General features: G+C 31.7%; 1 protein-coding gene across 1 annotated transcript; it reads left to right on the top strand.

Moving 5' to 3' along the window:
• The first annotated feature begins 5,383 nt into the window (after positions 1-5,383).
• On the top strand, positions 5,384-26,492 carry LOC142319544 (endoribonuclease LACTB2). The gene is made up of 6 exons (XM_075356934.1): positions 5,384-5,694; positions 9,460-9,623; positions 16,146-16,266; positions 17,981-18,179; positions 22,064-22,189; positions 26,293-26,492. Exons 1-6 carry the CDS (start codon positions 5,546-5,548, stop codon positions 26,422-26,424), a joined length of 891 nt encoding a protein of 296 aa, XP_075213049.1. The 5' UTR covers positions 5,384-5,545; the 3' UTR covers positions 26,425-26,492.
• Positions 26,493-27,053: the final 561 nt, after the last annotated feature.

Here is a 27,053-nt window from a genome sequence, read left to right as displayed (position 1 = left end):
ATAAGAAGTATTCACGTTGCTTTATTAAGTACTTATGTGATTACCGAAATAGATATGTGATTCGAGATGAGGCCAGCAGTTTATTGACCACAATAAAATAATTTAAGTTTTTGTGTTTGATCGTCATTTGGTATAAAATCTTGAATCATATTAATTCGATAAGTAAGCTACTTCAATCGAAAGTTTTTGATTTATCTCAAGCTAATGATTTATTAAATAGCTCATTAATTTTTTAAAAATAATTAAGATCAGATGAATCCTTTGACAACATTATCTTAGAAGCTGAAAATTTAGTTAGTGAAATCGGCGTAGAAAAACCTTCGGATTGACTACACCACGTCATCGTGTTCGGACTACAAAACGAAATTTTCCATATGAAAGTTTAGACGAACCGATACAAAATGCAAAACAAAAATATAAAATAGAATATTTTTCTTATCAGATCAGGCGATCAGTGCATTGGAGCTGAGACCGTACTGAATAGTCATAACGACTCCTGAATTTTTATATGAAGTTCACAAATTTAAAGACGTGTGTAAAAATAAATTACTGGGACATTGTAACAATCTCAAAACGTCTTGACAGATGGTGATTATTCCGATCTTACGTTTTAGAACTGGCTGGAGAAATAGGTCTTGTTTCTTCACTTTTAACAAAGAAACAAAGCCAATTCATTACTTCCCTTAAAATTGGGCCAAATTTGAGCATTGTTTTAAGAATTTTGCTAACGCTGCCCGTAACTGTTGTTACCGGCGAAAGAATTTTTTCTAAATTAAAAATTACATATCTACTTATAATCGACTTAATGAGTTAACAATGTTGGGCATTGAACATGAATTGAGTAATAAATTAATCTGAAAGAATTTATTCGTGATTTTGCAGAAAAGAAACTTCGAGAGATTGTTTTAATTTAGGTTTAGACTTTGTATATTATTGTACTAGTTTTGTTTATTGTTTTAAAAGCAAATTTAAATTATCTCTGAAAATAGTAGGTACTAGTTTTAGTTTGTAAGCTCGTAAAAACTGTAAATTTTGTTTTTCAACAAAACAATTTTCCGTAAAAATGAATTAATATTATCCTTAATTCAGTTATTGTCATTTTTTCTGATTAACAAGGTTTGTTTTATATTTCTGTTTTTTTTTTATTTCAAGTTTTTTTTTAAACTTGGAAAGCGGCATTTTTTTGGGTTTACCTACGGCGGCAAAAACGCTAGGGCCAGCCCTGTCCCTACGGATTATTAACAGACTTCTGTGGGCTCTAGATCAAATTATGAAAAACATTTTTACTTAATTTTTTTCAGCAAAGGATGACCTTATGCAACTCTATAAGGTGTCAGAATCTTTACAGAAATTCAAAATTATTCAACTTGCTGTAAGATAATTTCAGAAACTATTTCTAAGGCCAAAACTGAAAGTCATATCCTACATGTAGCGGTTAATTCCTCTTTCACGCCTGTGGTACCTTTACTTTGAGATAAGATATGTGGTATGCTATGTAAAATTTATCATGCAGAAAAAAGCAAACAAATGAAATTGAAAGGAATTTTGTATTTTGATATGGAATTTTCAATTTGAATTTAATGATTTTGGAGATGTTTGCACTTTATGCAGCAGCTGAATCTAGACAGAGTATGATTGTTTACCAGGTTGTGTAAAGATTACCGATATTCAGAAACTGTGGCATTTGACATGGGTTTTCTAGACCAAGTACTGGAAATTTACCCTGAAAGAATAATTGATCCAGAAAAAACCATCTTTCACTGGAAATTATTGACCTTATAACATCTACCTGCAGAACCCTTGCAACTATTGATAATAAAAACATATTGATAGCATTACAAAGATAATTTGTCTGCAACTGGTAAAGACCCACCCACCAAACAGAATGAACACATACGTTATTAATTGGCAAATGGGCATCTACACAATGTATCTATCTACTCTGAATACAACAAAAAGCCCAAGGAGAGATTAAGAAATATTACCAATTTGCTGATAAAGTGAGGAGACCCTAACTAACTCAATCTTAGTCACTGATCGACTCTGGTAGATTAATTCCATCAACACTATGTACACAAGCCAAAGTGCAATTATAATCAAGACTGATAGTGATGTTTTAGACAATTATCTTTATGGACAAATAATTATCCATAAAGTCAGGTTATAGTAGATTCTCAAAGCCATAATTGGACTATAGTCTTTTTTTTAATTCAGTCTGCAAAATGGAACATGATTATTATGAATATGAAGTTCGTTTATGGTAGTAAATGTGCAGGAGATGTTCTTCCTTACATGGAGTAAGCTAAAAAGAATTTAACTGCTCCACAAATACCTAAAGGAGGAAAACATCCAGAAAAAATAGCACATCTAACAGGTACTAAGACCACATACAATCAAGCTAACACAAGACAAGTGCACAACAATCATGAAGACATGACCACAAGACATAACTTATTCACCAAAGCACACACAAAAGTTAATTAAATTTCCAGAATCTCACCCACCCACACACACACACACACACACACACACACACAAACACAACTACTTATACTACCGTCAGCCATAATCACTAAAAACGTGAACAAAAACGAGATGCAGACCTGTCAACCTAAACCCTCCAACGCCTCATTCCCTTGCAGGCCACACCAATGTTCACTGTCTACTACAAGTTTTTTCTGTGTTACTAAGTTCTTCTAAAACCTTTCTTATAATTTGCATAATAGTCCACTGCTTTACACGCTGAAGCATTATCTGCTGAAAATCCTAAGGTCTGAACATGTCCACCCGACCCAGGGCATCCAGCATGCACCTCCGCGCATCCTGGAACTTCATACAACAGAAGAAGACATGGTACAGTGTTTCCTCCACATCACAGGCCAGACAGCGGTCTGAATGGTTAAGAGCAAACCTAAACAGATACGACCTGTAACCACCATTCATGGTCAGGAATTGTGTAAAACTATAATCAATTGATCTGTTACATTCCCAATCAGACGGTAAGTCCACTGCCCTTTTTCTTTCTACCGCATCTCACCATTCTTGCCAAGTATTCATCAACTCTTGTAAACTGGCCACAATCAATCTCTTCTTCACCGAAGAAGGAAGCATCCTTAATTCTCTACACTTTCTTCTATGAGCAATTAGCAGATCAATAGGCATAACACCTGTCAGCACCTCTGCAGCCTCTCTTGAGATCGTATGATAAGCTGCTGAAATCCAAAGGCAGCATCTTCTATGCAGCGTAGCAAGTATTCCCATATACCTTTTATACCTAAGAACATCTGCCCAGATCTCTGCCCCGTGTAAGAGGGAAGAATACACCACACTTGTTAATAACCACCTCCTGAGTTTTCCAGGCCCCCTGGTCTTTGGAAGAAAGATGACAAGCGCACACATTGTCCTCTCCACTGTCCAACAACTTTACATAGCATGGACTCCGTACCTCTATCAGGCATCAATCCAGATGCCAAGGTATTTAATGGGCATTCTGGAATCAACCTTCCTTCCTGCCAGTTCCAATGACAGTGTTTGCCGTCTTTTCTTTGAGGTGATAAGTACAATCTCCATCTTTTCAGGGGCCATCTCAAGGCCAATCCCAGCCATCCAAGTGCTGATCCTAGTATACAAAGCCTGAATTTTATCCACAATCTCTCTCTTTGTGGTAGCCCTGACTGCTAGTACTATGTTATCCACATAGCCAACCATAGCAACGTCCTCCGGAAGTGAAATTTGAAGGACTCCATCGTACACCATATTCCATAAGGTTGGTCCTTGAAATAACCTCTGCACACCCCGATCAATGGTCCTTACAATCGTGCCATTCTTCAACGTATAAGTCAATCGCCTGTCTCTTAAGTAAGACAATAATTATTTTAACATATATGCAGGAACCTGCAGATTCCTGCATATATGAAGAGCATTCGCAATGGTGACGTGAGAAACGCAATTGAATGCGTTTCTCACATTCAACCCCACCAACGCACACATTTTATGGTCTGCAAGACACATCCAAGCCGTGCCTATCACCTCCACCACCGCATCAGTGCAGACCTGCCAGCTTGAAAACCATATTGTCTCTCTGAGAAGCCGCTTGCATCCTCCACTGCATGAACCAGCCTTTGCTGGAGCATATGCTCCATGAATTTCCCCGATATATTAATCATCACCAGTGGACAATAAGACAATGGAAGCGCCAGATTACGTCCAGGTTTTGGCACCAGTACAAGACTCTGTGCCTTCCATGTTTCAGGAAACACTCACTCTCTCAGATAGAAATACATCTATATTAGCTCGAACTGCTAATTTAATCACAAGGTTTGGTAACACATCAGGACCAAGGGCCTTGTCATGTGCTCCATCGCCATGATCAATTCTTCCTTCGTGAACATTGGTAGATCCACTATCTCTCCTGAGGTAGTCGCCGGAACCCCATCTCCATTTGGAAATAATCCATCAATGATGTGCTGGGCTGCCTCCACATCCATAGCAGTGGGTACTCTAGGTCTCATATCCGATATCTGGGATATAGTAATCAAATCCGTATAAAAGTAACTACTGCCTTTACTAGGATTTGAACGTTGGAACTCTCGACTTTGAAATCAGCTGATTTGATCATAAGACCAACCTGATTGGTCAAACTCTTTTTTTTATCCTTAGATAGCAGTCTGTAGTTAATTTGTAATATCAATGGCACAATTTTGTATAATTCGCTAACAGATTTTATTTTGATTACAATAAAATGATAGGAAAGATTTTGTTAAAAAGAGGGCAATGTAAATTGAAACACTTTTTTTTTGTTTAGCCTCCGGAAGGCATTGTTCAAGAGGATGATATGTATGAACGTAAATGTAGTGTAATCTTGTACAGTCATAGGTCGACTATTTCCGCTGGCCTCCGGCGCAAATGGTAGCGTTTCGGCCTTTCATCCGAAAGTCCCGGTCAGGCATGGCATTTTCACACCCTACAAATTATTCATCTCATTCACTGAAGTAGTACCTAACGGTGGTGTTCCAGACGTTAAAAAAAGTTGACCATTCCTGAGATGTGTGGTTAGTTGAAAGCAAAGAATCAACCATCAACCTATTCACGATCTAGTATTCAAATCCGTACAAAAGTAACCGCCTTTACTAGGATTCGACCCTTACAACTCTCGAGTTTGGGATCAGGTGATTTGCGATGAAGAGTTCACCGCTAGAACAACCCAGGGGTTGAATTGAACCACTTACATAAATTCCTGTATGGTATTTCTGTCATTTTAATTCGATTTTGACAAAAAAAAGTCGACTTGATAATACCTAAGTTTTCATTAAATCGATAGTAAAAAAATTGTGATCACATAGTAAAAATCGATATTTAAATCCTTTGGACGACATCTTTCCTCGTATCGAATTTTCAGTCGTTTACGACTTTTGCATGTAGTGATGAATTGTTACTTTTTCCTTATGAGCAATTAGGTTATCTTTATTATATTACTTTTATAGGTTTTTATGTTCTAATTTACGGAATTTACGGAAGTTTGTGGTGATTTTAGTTTTACCCTTGAATGCTATCTTTGGTTGTGCGTTCCAGAATGTCAGCTATCATTCCTAATATTACTAAGCTTACGTCTAGGGTTACTAGAATTTTAGGATGTAATCCTGGTCCTATGACTTTACAAGGAACTAATACTTATTTAATTGGAACTGGAAATAGGTATTGCTATGCGTACCATAACATTTTGTTTTACAATTTACATTTTTGAGTTAAGCTTTAAATTAATCGCTTTCCTCAGCTGTATATTTGTTTACATGATAATTATGAGTTTTTTTTAATATAAATTGATAAAGATTTTTTAAATGTATAGATTAAATTGCACTCAAAACACTTAACTGTTGCACATTAAATAGTTTTTATAGGATGATAAGAGAAATCGGGCATTTTTGACTGCAGTCAAAAGATGCAATTACAAGTAATGCAGTCCAAATTTGAATTGGAAATAAGAATTTTTAAGAAGTAAAACTATTGATCAAAATTCACTTCTGATACCAATAATTGCACGAACGTCATCGTCATCAAAAACTAGTATAAGATGCAGTAGTATTAGTTGTAATAAAAATTGTAAATTTTGTCACATGAAGTTGCTATACCATATATGAAGGAAAATAATGAAAACCTACAATATCTTAAACTTTAATGACATGTATAAAAATATGGGGGGATATTGAATTAGCAAAACTGTCAAAATGAGGCTCAGATTTAATTATATATAACTTTAAAGAATAGCCCAATTAGTACTGGACAAAAAATTATTATATTTTAAAAGAAAAACGAATATGAGACAAATCTAGATTCAGTCTGAAATTAGTTTTGTAATTGAAATTAGTTCGTTTAGTAGAAAACTTAATTTGCATTTGTTGAACAGCATGGAGAAATGTTACATATTTTAAATTTATAGCAATTAACAACCCTCTTTTAATTAATCTAATTGTACACTTTATAATGTTAAGGGATATGATCCACAGTTTTTAAGCACAATACATGCAGAGTAAAAAAAAAACGACCTTCCACCAGTACATCAGGATCAGCACTGCAGGAGTGACAGTGTTCTCTCTCCCTTCGCAGCCTCACGTGCAGCTTCTTATGTGCGCATGCACACAGCCAAACATCATGCCGCTAGAACTATGAAGTGCACAGTTCCATACAAAGATTTTTGTATCTTTTTAATAAACTGGGGTATGGCTACTGACATAAAGCTTAAGGATTATATATTGTACAAGTATAAAGAAAGAATTAAAGAAAAAAGGACTTATTATATTAAATGTTATCTATAATATCAAGTGGAAATAGGGGGTGCTGCAGTTCCCCACAATGCTTATACGTGAGCCACCACTGTTTCTTGGTTTCACTGTACTTAGAATAGTCAAGTTTTAAAGCTCATTACAACTGTAACACTAATATTCAAACTCACTTAATTACCCTGCACACCATTACCTATACAAGCTTCTCAGTTTACATACTCTACTTCACCTGAAAACTATATGTAAGACCTCATTATATAATAAACTGTCTTGCAAAAGTTAACTAACTACCTCTCTCGTTTTCTTTAGCCTCCGGAACCACCATAAGGTTCTTCAGAGGATGATATGTATGAATGTAAATGAAGTTTAGTCTTGTTCAGTCCCAGTCAACCATTCCTGAGATACGTGGTTAATTGAAATTCAACCACCAAAGAACACCGGTATCCAGTACCAGATACTGGTAGATAGTATACTGGTGGATAGTATACTGGATACCAGTATCCAGTATAATTACTTATAACTAACTACCTGTTTGCTAACTAAGTATTCTTATGTAAAACATGCTACATAAAATAAGAAAATCCCAAAACACTTCTAGAGACGGGAGATTATTTTTTACACTGCTGTACGTTTATCAAGCAACATTAATTTAAAATTGCCAAAATTTTCAGAAAAAGGTGTTACCAATATTTTCTTCAAAATATTGTTTATGCTTTCAAAACTATAAACAAACACATGATATAAACTTATTAGTTTATTAAGCACACTCAGACTCAGAATGTCAACTAATGAAGTAGGCCAGGAGTATGCAAATTAAATGCAGTTTTACTTAACTAACTATTACACTTACTAATTTGCTGATTCACCATCAGATAAAAGTGTTATTTTCTTAAATTAAAATAAAATTTTGTAAATCTCAGAGAAACTGTGTGGTGCATATAAGGATATTATTTATCATCATGCAAACTTACCACATAAATATTTTGTCCATTGTATCCTTTCTCATCAAAAATACAAGATTATTGCCCCAACAACCACTTGTGCACATAATGCTCGACTGTGACATCATCTTCAAAATTTTTCTCCTCTTAAAGTTTTTCAGTAAACCAAACATGTGGACATCATGTTACAGTCCAGGTGACAACTCTGGACTGTACGGTGATTGTTCAAGTGATGTCCAATGAATTTTACTGGCTGTATTGTGAGTCTTAGTTGCTGTATGTGGCCGTGTGTTATCATGGAAGAGGATGTTGTGAATGTGTTGCTGGTGTCGTTTGTTGTGATAAGTAGCCCTGATCTCATCCAACAGCTGGTGGTAGTATGTCACATTTATCATTTTTCATTTGTGTTGGAAATCAATCAGCAGCACACCTTTTGAATCCCAAAACACAGTTGTCAGAACTTTTCCAGCTGACAAGTGTTTCTTGGTCTTGATCAGTGGATCAAGGCCAAGAAACACTTGTGGGGAAAAGTGGGGAAGGGGCACTCCCCGTCCCCACTTTTCCTCCACACCATAATTATTCTTTTGCTTTCTGGGGTGTAGTGGTGGACCCATGTTTTGTCACAGGTACAATACAGTCCAAAAATGCCTTTCCTCCTTTCTCAAACAAATTCAGAAGTCGCCAACATCTGTTAGCGATCTTTCCAGACGTTTTTCTGTGATTCAGTGAGAAGACATGGAGGCCATCTCACTAAAACTTTGCTATATTCAAAAGTATCTGCAACGTTGTATGCACGGTCCTAACAGTTATGTCTACCTGTGATGCAATCTCAATGATGATTATGTGGCAGTCACCTTCACAAAATGGCCTGATTGTTGTCATCATTGATGTTGGTCTAAAGACAATGTTTGTTCTCCATTGCATCACGGCCACAACAAAATATTTTAGACCAATCAAACACTTGATTTTTTGATAGGATAGCATCTTCGAACTGTGCCTGTAATTGAGTTAAAATTTCTGAAGATTCACCTTCTTTGGTGAGAAATTGGATTATAATTCTTGCGCATCCGGCAATGGTATCTATCTCCTGCTCAGACATTTTATTACTGACTTGGAAACATGACTTATGGGCATGGCTGGCCACTTACTCCCCTCCACACTTATCCAACTAACCCCACCACATTCTTTACTTTTCCTCAGTTCGCATGTAAAAAATTCTGGTTTATATTTGAATGTTCTTTGGTTAATCTTTCTTTTGCTGAAAAAGTAAACAACACATTATACATTTTTTAAAATGAAAACTGCAGAAGAAATATGCATTTAAGCAAAAAATCTTTTCTTTAAATTACTTCTGAAATCCTGCTGCATGATAAATGATACTTCCTTTGTACAAGCTGATGTGGGCTAAAAAATTATATTTTAAATGTTTATAGAATGACATAATATTTAGAAGATTGCAGTTTATGAAAGATATTTGAAATTAACCGTGAGATAATATGTTTACTTTTACAGTTTGGCAGTTGAAATAAATCCTTGGATTATAAATCTTCCCCCTCATCATTGTTCAGAATTGTTTTCATATATATTTGAAGTTTATGATGATTATGCATTACTGATTGTGCAGTGACTAATTATTAAATTCATTTTCCAGATAATCTAATCTTATATATTTCAGTGATACTAATATTTTTCTTGAGTGTTAATTATATAATTAACACTGCATTTTTTCTTTTTGATAGGAGAATATTGTTGGATACTGGTGATGCTCATATTCCTCAGTACATAAATAATCTAAAAGCAGTATTAAATAAAAATAAAATTTTATTAGAACATATAATAGTTACTCACTGGCATCATGATCATGTTGGTGGTGTTCGTGATGTAATAGAGACAGTATCACCAGGTAATAATTTTGTTTTAATTTATATAACTTGCTGTAAGAGCAAAACTTAAAAATCTATTTGTATACAAAGATTATCAAGAAAGAATTTTTTTTGTAAGTAATTGTGTCATAGAAGTTTGCAAAGAATTTGTATTTTGTAATATTTAAATGTGTATTTTTATTTTCTGATTATAACACTTTGCAAATGACTGCTAACTCTGTGCAGGTGGTGTCCAGTCTCTAGTCACTCTCAAGATAATTATGTAAATTAAACCCATTGAACAAAGAACATGTACTTTCATAGAGGGTGAATTTTCAGTCTAGGTATCACAAAATAGCTGTAATAACTGATTGATGATTTTTTATTTTATGTATTAATCTTAGTTTACGTTAATTTTGAATATTTTGTTGTAAGTGAAGTATTCACTTTTTGAGTGATATATTTTTGTGAGTGTTGTCACTTGGGACATTATGTTCTACAAATGCAATTTTCTTGATGGACAGATTGATAAATTACAGGTCAAATAATCTGATTGCATTATTAATTCACATAAAATTACTGAATTGATAATTTAAGAGATTTGAGACTTTTGTACTTATGTTATTTATAATTATCTTAATTTGCAGCTTTATGAATATTAAAACTTTACAAATTTACATGCAAACTATTCTGTGTTAAACAAAACAGTAATAATACATATCATTACCAGTAAAATTGCATTGTTTGATAGTATTAATATCTTGGGTATTGCACTCTGGCCAACAAAAATTTGCCAAAAAATATTTTTGTTATTTGGCAATGATTGTAAATTAATTTCACTTATCTCAGAATCAGGGTGTCAAGGATGATTGTTATTAACATTTAAATCCTTGTAAAGGCAGTTCTTTTATACAGATTTGAATATTAGATCATGGATACCGGTGTTCTTTGGTGGTTGGGTTTCAATTAACCACACATCTCAGAAATGGTCGAACTGAGACTGTACAAGACTACACTCCATTTACACTCATACATATCATCCTCATTCATCCTCTGAAGTAATACCTGACAGTGATTCCCGGAGGCTACAAATAGGAAAAAAAAAGAAGAAGGTATTCTAATGCTAGCCTAACACTTTTGTGATTAACAATGACGTCACTGTAACCTTTACCTCATTATGCCAAATAACAATAAATTTGGAAATATATTTAGCTAAATAATCAGAAGAGACTGAGCGAAGCTGACAGTGTTCTAAAGGAAGTTGATCTCTTTCCACTGCAACCAAATTGCTCTCCTTTGAGTTTTTATACTGAAATAATTGGATGTAACTGAGGAATCAGTTGTTTAACAATCGTAAGTCATTTTAAAACATCAAGCTGCAGATCAATTTTATTTGCAGCTTTTCAATGTATTACTTCTCGATAACACTACAGAAAAGTTTTTCATTTTTTAAATTTAATCAATTAAAAATGATGTAAGATTTAAATGTAATATTTTTTTGTGCATTCTTAAATGCCAAAACGTTCACATAAAGCCTCATGACAAACTATTTATTAATAATACTGTACCTCCTAATCTGTTTCATTTCAACTCCATTTATTTTTCATCATATTCTGCCTGTCAGTGTATAAAGCATATTCTCTATTTAGAAAAAAAAAAAATTGTTTTTTACTAAAGAGGCCACCACAAACATGAACTGTAAAAAGACATCTATTTAAATTAATTTTTTGATTTTGTTAAACTGACAAATAAATTAATATCTGTGTTCATTCAAACTATAATGACAAATTCTGCCCACTCTTTGTGGTCATCAATTGGGTGTGAAACTGTTCTTCCCACTCCACTGGAACACACTTAATTGTACCATTTTCAAACTAGCAGCATTTCACAGCAGTGTTCATTCATACTATTACAAAACAGCTGCAAATCAATTTTCTAAATAAAGTTCATCTTTTCATGTTTTCCCAACAATAGAAATTCATTACCACTTTTGCAATTACATAAACATTATTTTTCTGGAAATGTACATCAGATTTCAAGCCTGTAGCCCAAATTTAAGCTTTCACTTTTGCCTAATTTTTTTAAAAAGTGTGGGTCATTTAGCATTATTAAGGACTCAGTTTTCTTATCTAATCTCTCTATTCTATAAAGAGGAAACGTTTGTTTGTTTCCTAGCAAAAATTTGAAGAACCGCTACCAAATGTTAACAGTAGTTTATTATGTAATCCAGATTGTCATAGGCTGTATTAAGGTGAAAAATTGTTTATTAAAATGTGTAAATAATCTGTTACGGTGCTACATTTCTCATTTGGGCTGCTAAATTCTCATGATCCTTTCTTATGACAAGCCGCTCCCAAGATATTTTCATCAGAAGTCTTATTGAAATTGAAGAAAAAACATATCATGAATGTAATCAACGCCAAGCAAAAACTACTGAAGATAAATACTGATGGAAATTTGTATACATGTTCTTTTTATGGTTCAAGTGTTCACTAAGAAAACTTTTTTTGAAATTCTGTGTTTAAAGGGGTAAAATGGATAGGCTTACCATATGTCCGGGATTAGCTCGGACAGTCCTGGTTTTTTAGTGCTGTCCAGGATTGCAAAAATGTCTGGGGTTAAAGAATTTTACAACCGGCAAGGATTTTTTAAAAATCTAGACCTATATGGTCGACTTTATGTTTTTAAACATTTTCTTACAGCCGTGCATCTCACCTTGGAGCAAGTGCTGACATTGATTTTGATGGAGGCGTGGCCACCAGTCTTGCCACAACTTTTTACTTAAGTCATTTAGCAACACAACAGGGGCAATTTGTTTATGTTGTTTTTGCGTGTGAAGTAATTTGTTTGCATGTTTTTGATCATTTTATCTGCCCATTGCTTGTCTCATCGTCTAGCAATGGGCAAAAGAAAATGTGTGTTTAATGTTAACCTGCAACATGAATACAAATTTTTGAAATTTTGTAATGACAGTAGCAATGAACGTGTTTATTGCACACTATGTATTGAAGAATTTTCTGTTGCACATAAAGGAAAGGGTGATATTGAAGACCACATGAAAACAGTTAAAGGTGGGAGTGCTATTAATGCTACTGCTTTAGCAAACATAAGAAATTTTTTTAAAGCCAAAGATGGAAATAATAATAACAGTGATCTGGAGTGTGCTGCTGGAGAAGCTACATTTTCATACCATACTGCTAGACACAAACTCAGTTTCAAAACATCAGACTGTACATCTAAACTGGTTAAAAAATTATATGACCCAAAATTTTCATCTGCTAGAACCAAAAACGAGGCAATTATTGTTAACGTTATTTTGCCATTTATATTTGATAATGTGTTCCGTTCTTTGGAATACGTTAATTATGTAACAGTAATGATGGATAGCTAAAAAAGAAGTGAAGTAAAACTTGTTCTGATTGTTGTAAGATATTTCAGTCTGGAGGAGGGAATTCAAGTTAAACTTTTAAATCTTGATGAAGTGTCTGGTGAAACTGCTTTGACTCTGTATCTTTTGCAGTGTGTGAAAAAATACAAACTTGAACACTGCTGATAACATTAACAGTAATTTTGATGGTGTGAAGAGAAAGGGGAATGAAAATGTGTTCAGAAAAGTTTAAAGTGATTTAAATAGATCTATTTTAGGAATTGGTTGTTCAGCCCACATTGTTCACAGTTCATTACAAACAGCATATGGTTCTCTACTCCTGAACATAGAAGTTATTGTTATAAAATTTTATAAATATTTTCACATATATACAGTAAGAGTAATGAAGTTCAGTGAATTTCTGGAAACAGATTACAAAAAAGTATTACTTCATAACAGCACAAGGCTCCTTAGTTTGTTACCTACAATAGAAAGAATTCTTTCCATTTTTGATGGCCTAAAATCATAATTCTTATCTTGTGACAAGTGTCCAAAATTATTATTTGATTTTTTTGAAAATCAAGGAAGTGAACTGTTTTTGACATTTTTATATGGTACTTTACAGTTATTTAATAATGTAGTTCTGAAATTGGATGCTAATTCTATCACAGCAACAGAAGCATTTCAGAATATTCTGAATTAATTTGTCAACTTCAGGAAAGAAAAACCCACAATTTTATATCATTTTCTGCCAAAAAATTGCTATGCACTCTAAAAGAAAATAATGATGTTCAGGAACAAAATATTCTTCTCAAGTGTAGATAATTTTTATTATTCTAGTATCCAGCACTTAGAGTTGTGGAGAACCAGTTTTGATTAAGTTAGTAAGTTTCAGTGGATAAATCTACAAACTGCAATCGCCTGGTCTGATTTAGAAGAGAGTGCACAAGTTGTTAATGAAATTATAAAAGATTCCATAAATATTGATGACCTATTTGATGAATGTACATTGTTGAACCATGTAATTCAAAACCAAAGGATAGGTTGTGGTTCAAGTTCTGAAAAATATATGATACTATTGAAGAGAAGTGGAAAGCAATTTTTAAGGTATTTCAAAAGACTGATATTTCATGTTACAATATTTCTAAAATGGTTGAGTTTGCGATATCTTTGCCTGGGACATCTGCTTTTGTTTTCAATTACAAAGTTTTTTTTTTCAAAGTTTTTTTCAATTACAGCAAACATTTGGTATGCAGAAAGGGATAGACTTTCAGTATCTACAGTTTAACATTTGATAATTGTTAAAATTAATTCAGAACTTTCTTGTGAATTTTATGATGTAATTAAAACAAACAAACAAACAAACCATTTCTGAAAAAAGTAATGTCTAGTGAAATACAACTGATTAAATAAAGTTTAATGTTCCAGTAAACTGTTAAGACTTTTAAGTAATTTCAAAAATATGTCCTAGGTTGGACCCCAAAAAATATGGTAAGCCTAAAAATGGAGTAGCAATTAAATTTACTATCTTTTGAATTTTTTTGTAACAAATGAAGATATCAACTTGATTTTTTGGTGTGCGTAATCTTCATGTGAATATCTAAAAACCAATTTCTGGTTGTTTTGAAATTTCAAGTTTAAAGGTTAAAATGGGTTTTTGAATTTTTTTTTGAAACCTGGCTATTTTTTGAATTTATCAGTAACAAATGAAGTTAGGCTGATTTTTGGTGAGTATTTTCTCAAATTTTCACAATCCTGACTATACTAAACGAGATATTCAGTAGATTTTGGCTTGCAAGTACCTGTCAGATAAAATCTAAAAATCATTTTTGGGGTTTTTTAATTTTAATTTTTTAAGAGGGTGTGACAGTAAGTGGCTCAACCAACACAGTCACTGCCACTGTTACTGTATGTGCGACTAGCTGCACCTGCTTCCAGTTACTTGCCTAAAAAACATAAAACAGAAACAAAAAAAACATGATAGGAATCGCAAGTAACCAGACAGCACAGGCGATTCTGTAACGGAGCTAGTAGTTAACTATCTTAAATAAACTGTCTTGTTCATAAAATGTTTGATGATTTATTATTTTGTGTTAGACTATAAAATTTAAGATATATATTTTTTTACCAGTTTAGTATTATTTTTAATGTACTGCATATTGTTTTCTATATTTTTTATTTTATGGTGATTAAAAGTTAAAATTTTTGATACATTATATTATGTTGATATTACATTATGTTAGATATTTTAAATTTTTGAATAATTAGTTCATTTTATAAAACAAACCTACTTTATTTATTGTGTATACTTAATTATATTGAATGCATACATATGTTTTATTTATGTATTTTTGGTGAAAAATAGTATGAATCAACAAATATTTATGAACAGGAAAATTTTACATTAAAAGAAAAATATTAAGAGAAGTTTTGCTTAATCAGCATAAGCTGATTATGTTGGCTATGCTGATTTTATGTTCTCAAGTATCAGCTTAAAAAATGTCATATTCTCAATTCAAAAGCAGGTACAGATGGGATTTGTTTTTGTAAATATGATTACTGCATTAATTACTTATGAAAATTTAAGTTAAATTTAAAATTGAAGTTAATGAAAGGATTGAAGGCTACTTCAGTTTGAAAGTTTATCAGTTGCTCTTTTGGATAGACACATTGTATTCCATAAACAGGTTTGTTTCTTTTATAGATTGTAGGTATTTTACTTACAGACACTGGTGTGGTAGAAATTTTATCATGTTACCACATCATCAGGGAAAGTATACCATAAAATTAATTACTTAGTGTGTTACTAAGCAAAGTAGTATCTGTTTTCTTATCCCATAAAAAAATATTTATGGCTAATTTATTAAAATAATATTTAAACCCCCACCCTGTAAAATTGTGATACTGTTTTGTTATATCATATTTAACCAAATAAAAAGTAAAACTATATTTAAAGCATTACGAGACATAAGAAACATATATTAAAATATGTATTCTAAAAAATTAGACTGACATTATCATTTTAGTAACTATGAAAGCAATACCTGAGTGTGTTATTATTCTCTTGCCTTTGTGGTTTAAATAGTTAAAATATTTAATGCATTATGCTTACAGAGACAGTTGATTAAATATTTTTAGTATGTGTATGTATTAATAAAATGTTTGTAGAACATGAATAATTTTTAGTAACTTATAGGTTGTAAAGTATGGAAGTATAAGAGAAGTGATGTAGAAGAAGACCAAAAACAGTATAATTGTGTAAAATTGTATGAATTATCTGATGGACAAACATTCACCATTGAAGGAGCCACATTAAAGTATGTTAAACATATGTTTCTATATGTAGTATAATAACTATATATTGTTAGAAATAATCTTAGATGTTGTAAATTTTCATTTAGATTAGAGATTTGTTCAGATTAAATCTATATAAAATCACAGATTCTATTAAAGGATAATCAGAATGATGAAAGGATTAATGACCTTTTACCCTTTTGGAGGCATGAATTGGAATTTTGGTGAAGGTAGGAAAATCTTTATTTAATGTCAAGATAATAAATAATTAATAGTAATAAGAAGGAAGTAAATGAAAACAAAATTCTGATTAAATTATTGATATGCAATATTTTTAGGGATGTATTATTCAGATGCTGGCAATGTCTACAGAACAACAATTCTATTTGTTCATTAAATTCTACAATATTTGTTGTAAAGGAGATTATATTGCTCATAGATTTGAATTCCATTTGTATTATGGAATGGTATTATTACAATTACCATTTGTATTATATATAATACAATTTGTATTATTACAAATGGTATTCCATTTGTAATATGGCGAAAAGCAGATACTGTAGAAAGATTCTACTTAAAAGAAATAATATATTACAAAATACATACATATATGTGTAACATGTATTTAGTAATTATAAATATTTAGACCATTGGATTATGTATCTTTGGAGAAAACTAAATTGTTAAAAATCAGTTTAGAAAAACATTACATAAGTTTTTACTTGATGGCTTTACTTTATTCTCCATTTGAATTATTTTTCTTACAGAAGTTAGAAATAAAAAGTTCATTAATTTTATGGCTTGATGTTATACTACGGTCTTTTGAATAACACTTTTTGAATTCTCAGGATGGCCACTTTTTTAACATAACTGTATTCTAGATACCAACATTGCATGGCAAGTTGGAATTTGATTGAAATATTTATGTAATTGAAACATTCATGCAAAACATCCTTATTATTTGTTCTATCTATTGTGTTTGTAATTTTTTTTTGGTGCGAAATGAATTCTACAGTTAACATAGTGTGTTTTTTTTTTACAGTTTTAAATATAAAATATAAGGTATAATTCTATTTAAATTTAGATTTATCAATATTTCATGACATTTTTGTTTCTAGAACACAATTTTTATAGGTAAAGTTATATTTTGCATGCAAATGTTAAAACGAAAATAGAGGCTATAAATTAAATAATTAAAAATAACATTAAGATTGTATTTCCATCATTATGATTCCTAGAATTTATTCAAAATAAACATATTTATTTACAAGTTATAAGTGATCTTGTAACTGTGGTATGCAAAGTATATTTCTGTTAAAAGAAAAGAATTAGCCCTAGGCAAGATGGTAAACTATCTTGATTTACTCTAATGAATAGATTCTCCTTTTTCACCCGATTGAGGACTCTATTTCCTGCCCATCAGTTAGACAGGAAACCTAATGGTTGATTGCTTATCAGGTGAAACCAGGTCTCCTCATCCCCCTCAAAAAAACAACAATAATAAAAAAGTAAACTAATGTGAGTAAAATCACAAACTTTTACAAAAAAGTATTGATACTATTAACCACATGTTTTATGTTTGTCAATTTTTTTTTAAAGGAAAATAAATTTATTTTGGATATTAAGAACCTATTAGCTGTTTGATCTATTAGATTATAGATATTAAGAATCTATATGCTTAGACCTGTAAGAATTAAATGATTAAAATGTTTAATGTATGCTTTTGAAAATCTTTAGTGTAATACATACTCCAGGGCATGCAACAGATCATGTTGTATTGCAACTGAAAGAAGAAAATGCAGTTTTTAGTGGTGACTGTATACTCGGTGAAGGTACAGCAGTATTTGAAGATTTATATACTTACATTAATTCACTTAAAATCATACAGTCATTACAACCGTCTGTTATATATCCTGGACATGGACCTATTATTACAGTAAGTTCTGTTTCACCCCTCAAAATATTTTACTGGGTCTTAACAACATTATTTAATTGAGTATCAACCTGCTTTGAATTAATTTCATAAAAATTATGATAGAACATTATAATAAAGAATACGAATTAAACATAATTACAGTTTAAAATTTAGAAATATTAATTTTTTTTCTTTTTTTTGGGATTACAATAAAAACATTTACACAAGTTAGAAGTGATTGTAAAAATGATCATAACTGCACAGAATAAATCAATTATATCAACCTTACATGTAAAAAAAGTAAATCTCTTGAGAATTACCAGCATTCATTATGCTATCAGAAGAAAATAACAGTTATCAGTTTATGCTTGTTAGCCTCAAACATATCTTATATAAATAAAGAGATGTTGTTAATGGTTATTGAAATATGTTGAAAAACAAGAAAACACTTTACAACATTTTACAATAAATGTTTACCAAAGATCTAAAACTAGGTAGCAGTTCGATTGTTAAATGATCACACCAGACAGTGAGAGAATTGTATGTGTAAGAAACTAAGTAAACAAATAAAAAAGAAGAAATAATAAAAAAGTGTTAATTGGCAAATATAATTATGAAATTTTGTAAAACAACTGTGCTTTTAGAATAGAAATAAAAAATTACAATCGAAAATAGATGATGTGGGGTGGTCATAAAGTGTTTTTCTTCTGCATGGCCCTGCCCTGCTCAGTGGGTACACAAAGGGTATATTTCAAGGACTGTTCAGGTGAGGGATTTTTTTTACTAACTCATCTGCAGCTTAAACTTGTCATCAAGTATCTTTTAATTAAGATGAAGGTCTAATGGGCTATCTAGTTCTTTGAAATAAATGAGGAGCTCATGGTTGGGGTTAATTACTAACTGGCTACTTGTGATCTATTTTAGCAGCGTTCTTTGATCAAAATCTGTAAAAGAGAAGTGCCTGCATGTTGGTGGCATCGTTGTGAAATAGTATAAATAATAAAATGATATCTGGAGTGCAAATAAAAATGATGTGAACAGGAAAGCCTTTAAAGAAGCTAGGAAAATAATGTCTAAGGGTCTTAAAAAGGTCAAACTGCAAAATCTAAAAGACCAGCTAACTTCAATAGAATTATCTCTTGTAAAACATTCAAAACTAAATTAACAAAACATACATCAAGTTTACATTTTAAAGATCCAGAAACACTAAAAACTGCATATAATAACATGGAAAATTGCAGAATACTTAAAGAAACTACACAACTACAACCCCTACAAGAAAACTTTTAACCTTGAAAACACCATTTTAAGTCGAACACAAATATCTAACAAAGCATCTGGAGAAGACAATGTGCGAAACTGCGGTAAAACTGTAGTGAGAATATGATAAAGGATCTGACAAGATTAATAAAAATATCTGGGAAAAAACACTCTACCATCAGGATGGACATCTGTGTTAATACATCCACTGCACAAGAAGGGAGACAAAACAGATCCTAGTTATTGCAGAGGACACTCTTACCAGTGACATAAAATCCTGCCCAAAACACTCTTAAACCGAGCTGAAACAGTACTTGACCCACAATTAGGAGAGTTTAGGAAAGATAAATCCTGTGCAGAAAAAATCACAAACCTAAAAAACTTCTTAGAAATTAGGAAAATCAGGAGCTTGAAATATGTATTGATGACTTTTTAGATTTTAAAAAGGTGTATGATTTAATTGACAGAAATGCACTAATCAGCATTCTAAAATAATTGGGACTGGAAAATAAAACAACTGAAATAATTAAAGCATTCTTAACAAACATAAAATCTAAGGTAAAGTTTATAGGGGAACTCTCAGAAAGTTTTGAAATAACATTAGGTGTAAGACAAGGAGATGGTTTATCACCCCCTCTTTTTTAATTGTGAATTAAACAAGGTGATTAGAGAATGGAGGAAAGCTATAAATAATAAGGGAAGACAACTTGGAAGAAACTTAAATACGATCATGGTGGATTGCCTAGCTTTCGCCGTTTGTCTTGGCATTAATTATACTCACTTGAAAATGCATAAGAACAAATCATAAAAACAAGCAGCCAAGGTAGGATTACAAATATCCTTTGTAAAAATGCAGTTCATGACAAATAATGTCAGCTATGCACCTCGGTATCTTAAGATAAAGAATAAAACCATATGTAAAACAGATTGCTTTAAATATGTTGGAGAATGGATATTGAACACCACAAAGGAAAAAAAATAATGATAGAAACTAGAATACAAAAAATGGAAAGAGCATTTCACATTACAAGAAACGCATATACTAAAAATCAAGGAACACAAAACTAGGACATTATTAAATAATGGTTAGATACAAAATACTTATGCAGCAGAAACACTTAAACTAATTAGAATTGGAAATTTTTGAAAAATAGAAAAGATTGAAAGGAGAATACTAGGACTTAAAAGTAACAGCAAATAGGAATTAAGATTATGACCTAATAAAGAACTATGTTACAAAGTTGAAAAAATGACAGATGTTATGAGGAAAAAATATTACAATTCTATGGACATAAACATAGGATGGGTGATAACAGATTTTTTTTACTTGCCAAGAAGTTACACATCAAGCTCACATGGTTTCAGGAAAGAGAAAGACATGAAAAATATTAAAATCAACACACACACACAATAATCGACAAGAGGCTTTTTAGACAAGTAATTTAGAAACCAGGTTATCAGGATAGGAAAATATCGACATTGGAAGGAAGTGGACTGTAGAAAAGAAGGGATGACACTTTTGAAGTATGAAAGAAGTGTGGGCACAAAGGAAGTATAACCAAAACTGATTTATTGTACCCTCAAAAGGGTTGTTTGAAAAAAAAAATCTATACACTTATTTTTTGGTCAGTTTGAAGTTCATATTTTTATGAATGTTATAAATTGTATTTCTATAGTAAAATTAGATTTGTTATATTTTTTGACAGCACTAATGTTTTATTTAATTTTATACTGATGAAATGAATGCTTAGTTGAAAATCTTCCTTTTGCTTATTTTTTATATGCAAGTTTGCTGTGATTGATTTATATTACATTCTATTTATAACAGTGGATTATGACCATCTTTATTAAAAAACGACAGCAGTCTGTGTTTGCACAAATGAGATTCTAGACTGAATAGGTGAAAAAATCAGTTTCTAATTACTTCTAAATTCACTCTTGGATGTGAAATTTTATTCTGCATTTTTATAATGTAGTATAAATATAGTGTTTAGTATTTTGATAAGTAATAAAAAATAAAAGATTTTACAGCTTGTTACATTGAACTTGTTTTCTCTAATGCACAACTAAGAATAAGAATAAATTATTATATCTTGTGTAAGACTAAAAACTGATGTAGACTGTGATATTTTGAACAGCTTAATGTGCCAAAGATTGTGCAGTTGGGATAACAATACTGCAGTAAAATAACAAGAATAATGTAGTATTACCTTCATAAACAGTTAAAGGTTAATTTATGTTGCCCATAAATATTAAAGAAAAAACAAGCATAAAAATTGTTTATGAAATTAAATCTAAATTTTAAAACATTAATTTTGATTTTTCCAATAGATTGGCTTGGATTAAAAAAAGTTTTTTAGGAAACTTTTTCTATTCAGTGTTTTTATTTAAAAAAGCTGGTAAATTGTCCTGTATCTTTATTAAATTCCTCACCAAAGCGTGCTTCTAACTTCTTTGTTTATTGGGTAGCATTGTATGCAAATGATCATAACACATGATAATAATTAATATAATAATTAAAGTGAAGTGAAACAAAGCCTATTAAAGTGAAACAATAAAATGAAAATAGTTTTTATTTAATATGTAAAATAAGTATGTGATTTTTTATTAGTTGATTGTTAATTTTAGTATCCTTCTTATTTAAGGATCCAATTGAAAAGATAACATTTTATATACAGCATAGAACACAGAGAGAAAATGAGATAATAAAGCTGTTGCATATTTCAAATGAATCGATTACGTCACTGGATATAGTAAAGTCATTATATAAGGTAAAATATGAATAGAATAACTAACTTGTTTGGTTTTCTGTTCTTTAGGTTACAATCTTTTAATATTAATATTTTATTTTCATATATTTTCTGGCTTTAACAAATTTGTACCTTTACTTTCACCACTTTCAAGATTTGATGATCCTTTCTCTTCACACGTTTCCCTTTTAACACCTACTTCATCCAACATTATTTCCTGCTAACTTATTACTTTTGTTTATTATTAATATTTTATCTTTGTCTATAATAATACAAAATTGTCATTTTTTATATATATAAATAGAATATTTAAGTGTTCATTATTATTTTAAAATAACATGGATATATGCTTAATACAACACTGAAATAAAGTGCCACTAGAAAGAAAAATAATATTGATGAACATAACACCTTATTAATATTATTCTAAAATATTCAGTGCCTTTGACACAGCATATACAATGCAATAAGAGTGGCTCATGTGTTGCCATCTAGTGCAGTTAGTGTTTGCAAAGCAAGCTCTGAGTTGCTCTAAATTCTTAATAGCGAAGTTATAAGTTAGTTTGACTGCTGCTCCAGCATCTTGTGAGATTCTGTATTAGTAGTGTTGGTTTGAGTCAGAACATTTGTTCTCTTAATATAATAGAGTTCCTTAAAGACGTTTCATTTTTCAACATTTATCAACTCTTGGTAGTTATTTAGTGAATCTGGAATAGCATGTTTGAACTATATTTTAAAGTCTATTATAAAAAACTTTCACAATAATTTGTGAATTTTGGAATTCACTACTTTTGTACTTCTTGATTGAGTGGTAGTGTCTTGGCTTTTATCCGAAGGTCCCTGTTCGAATCCGTGTCAGGCATGGTATTTTTCATATGCTATTTCCATTTTCATATTCCCATATACAAACTTGGGAAGCTTCTTCAGTGAATTCATCAGTAAAAAAAAATTGTTGATAGTTTTTGCTTCATATTATTTGACTACTTACAATATTTTTTATTTATTTTAATATCTTAGCATGTTTAATATATTATTTAACTTATTACTCATGCTAGGCAAACAATGTAAAACGTTAACAATTTATGAATGTGTAAGTATATATATAAAATAACAATTGTATTTGTGTGTGTGTGTGTGTGTGTATATATATATACAGAGTGATTCAAAGAAACGGAAAATTTTGAAAGTTGTGTTGGTAGTCGTGGGCAATTGGTACCACTTGATAAGTGGCGCCAGCCTCTCTAACCTAACCTGCCATTTAGTTGTCATGGATCCTTGGAGTGGTATGCAACGTGCATTTGCTATCAAAGCGGTTTACAAAAACAATGACAGTGTGGACAGAGAACATAGAGAATTTTGCCTGGGATTTTAATCTGGGATGGCATGACCATGTTCCACCAGCACATCCAATTAAAACATGGATATCTAATTCTGGAACTGTGGAACACAGTTGTGTTCCACAGTAGACCTGCTACAATGGAAGAACTGAAGGCAAAGATCCGAGAAGCAATTGCGGAAATTCCAGTTGAGATGTTATGTCAAACCATGAACAATTTAACGAAGAGACTTCGTGAGTATTTACGTAGAAGAGGAGGTCACCTGGAAGATGTCATTTTTAAAAAATAAACTAAAATGTGTGTATCGTAAAATGGCAACATTTGTACAATTACATGCAATAAAATTCATTTTCTAAAAAAAATTTTTCATTAACGTTATTTAATTTCCCGTTTCTTTGAATCACCCTGTTTATATAATATTTATAATATTAATTTATTTTTTAGATTTTTAAATAGACACATCCATTAAGGCACAAAATGAACTTATAGTGGGTTGAGAATCACCTCATCTACACACTCATAAAGAATTCTGAGTACATTAATGTCTCGTTAGCCACGATGAGTTAACATGACTCTCATATGAATTTCTACCAGTAAATTGATTTTTTCTTCTTTTTAGTAACTTCAATAATGACAGAAATTTTGAAAGTTGTGTTGGTAGCCATGGGGGATTGGTACCACTTGATAAGTGGCGCCAGCCTCTCTAACCTAACCTGCCATTTAGTTGTCATGGATCCTTGGAGTGGTATGCAACGTGAATTTGCTATCAAAGCGTTTTACAAAAACAATGACAGTGTGGAGGGAGAGCATAGATAATTTTGCCGTCATTTTAATCTGGGATGGCATGACCGTGTTCTATCAACACATTCAATTAAAACATGGATATCTAATTTTGAGGAAACTGGTTCGGCAATGAAAAAGAAACATCCAGGTCGTGAGCGAACCGTCAGTACACCATAGAATGTTCAAGCTTTTACAAGATGCTGTCACACGAAGTCCACATCGGTCAATCCGTCGTCTCTCAGCATCTTTACAATTGCATAGTTCAAGTGTTCGAAGAATTTGCAATTCCATCCATACAAGTTGCAGATCGTCCAGGAACTGAAACCGAACGATGCAGTTGTGCAAGCACAATTCTGTAATGTAATGCTTCAGAAGCATTAAAACGAAGTGTTAAGTGTGTTCAGAAGCATAACGATGTGTTTGTTCACAAACGGTGGATGTCAGATGAAGCGCATTTCCACCTCAGTGGATTTGTTAACAAGCAAAATTTCAGATACTGGGCTCAAGAAAATCCTGCGCAGCTACACCAGCATCTGTTGCACAGCCAGAAAGTGACCGTGTGGTGTGCTATGTCATCTTACGGTGTTATAGGCCCTTATTTTTTTGAGGATGACAACGATCTTGCGATTACAGTGACGTCGGCTCGTTACGTAGCCATGCTTGAAACCTTTGTTGTGGAACAACAAAAGAGATTTCCACCAATTCTTAACACAGCCTGGTTTCAACAAGACGGAGCAACGTCACATACTGCACAAATAGCGATGGTAGCTGTACGCCTTTTTACGCATTTTTTGGACAATGTGTGGCATTTCACAAAATGATCCCAGATCACCTGATCTCTCGGCTTGTGATTACTTTTTGTGGGGTCACCTTAAAAGCAAAGTGTTCCACAGTAGACCTGCTACAACAGAAGAACTGAAGGCAAAGATCCGAGAAGCAATTGCGGAAATTCCAGTTGAGATGTTACGTCAAACCATGAACAATTTAATGAAGAGACTTCGTGAGTGTTTACGTAGAAGAGGAGGTCACCTGCAAGATGTCATCTTTAAAAGATAAACCAGCAATTGCGGAAATTCCGCAAATTGTCACAAAATGAAATCATTTTGTGAGAAAAATAATTTATTATAAACATTTTATTTACATTTATAAATACACATGTAATGAAAATAAATTTATAAGATGGTTGCATTTGTTTTTCATTTAAAAGTTTCTTCAAACATGGATATCATGTTAAAAACACAAAAGAAAATTGTTTTCAAGTGATAAAAGATGATTTCTATATTTAGTTTTTAGCACAAGTAAGACGTGACAAAAAGGATTAATATTTTCAATCTTTCTGTGACTAGATTTCCATATTCACTTTGATGAGCAAGCTGAAACATATCTAAATTTTCAGATGTGAATTGTAGTTTTAACATTTTATTGGCAGACATTCTGATGAGCTTATGACAAAGTTCTGGTGCCTTAAATAAAGGCACCAGACGCACACTTTGCACTTGAAACTAAACTGACATTCTACAATCCCTTACTCCTCTTTTTCAATACGTTGTGCTGAGAGCACCCGTGTGTTCAAACATATCATTAACATGATGCTCTCATAGTGAATATTATGCAAACAGACCAAATTACAAGGAGTACATACACTTCATGCAAACATCGCGTCACTATCAACGCAGCTGAATAGTTTTAACTAGGTTTCATTGGGTTGGGGCATATGTTTTTTTACTTTTTCGGGGTCATGGAACTAAAAAGGTTGAGAGAATCACTGTTCTAGAGAAACAACATTAAAAATTATTTATGTTGAATATTTTGACTAAGGACTAAAATGTTTGGTTAAAATAGATGTGATTTTTTGTCCTCCTAAGTTGTGTAACAACTAAAAGCACTTCAGGTTTTTTTAATATTCCTAAGAGATTGAATCTTAACATATTATTAATATTTTCATACTAATTGTATGAACTAATTATGACTATGTTTGATAAAACTTTATCATTTTTTTTGCAGAATACACCTGAAAGTCTACATCAGGCAGCAAAATATGTTGTAGAACTCCACTTAAAGAAGTTATTAAAAGAAAACAGGGTAATAAAAGAAGATAACGATAAATGGAAAATCTTCTTAAAAAACAACATGTAATGTATATTTCTTTTGTTGATTAGTATTGAATATTTTGTTAATAAAATTATTTTATTAATTTGGTGTTATTTGCAGTGTTTTGATTTCAGTCCTGTAAATAGGTAATATTCGATTTTACTGTGAATTTATCTACAGAACATATAGTCTAAAAATGACTTAATAAAAGATTAGGTTAGGAAATGCATAATATGTTGTCCAATTAAGAGAGATTATAGAACACATTAAAAACAAAAAAAGTAAAAATAATTTTTCTAAAAAAAATAAAAGTTGTGGGGATATATGAACTCTTTTTGATATAAACGGTATCAAATATTTAATTTTTATTTCTACATTTGATCTACAGAAAAGAGGGGCCTATAATCTTGAGATTGCCAAAAATGGTACTTTCTTGAAAATTAAACTTTTTGAAAAATAAACTAGTTTTGGGTAAATTTAAGCTCCTTTAGACTACTCTGGAGGTTCTTATGTTGTGTCCAGTTAACAGAATTCTTTTAAATGGTTTGTTGCATTAAAAACAGGATGGCATGTGCAAATAATATCTGCATATATGAATGAGTTGTTCAGTTCCCAACATTTTTATTATCATTTCATTCACCCTCATTAACCCTTTGCACACAGATGGCTACCAC

The sequence above is a fragment of the Lycorma delicatula genome, chromosome 2 (assembly GCF_047948215.1).
Source record: "Lycorma delicatula isolate Av1 chromosome 2, ASM4794821v1, whole genome shotgun sequence".
Taxonomy (NCBI): Eukaryota; Metazoa; Arthropoda; class Insecta; order Hemiptera; family Fulgoridae; genus Lycorma; species Lycorma delicatula.
Note: the sequence above shows the minus strand (reverse complement) of the source record. Positions and strands in the feature narration are given on the sequence as shown.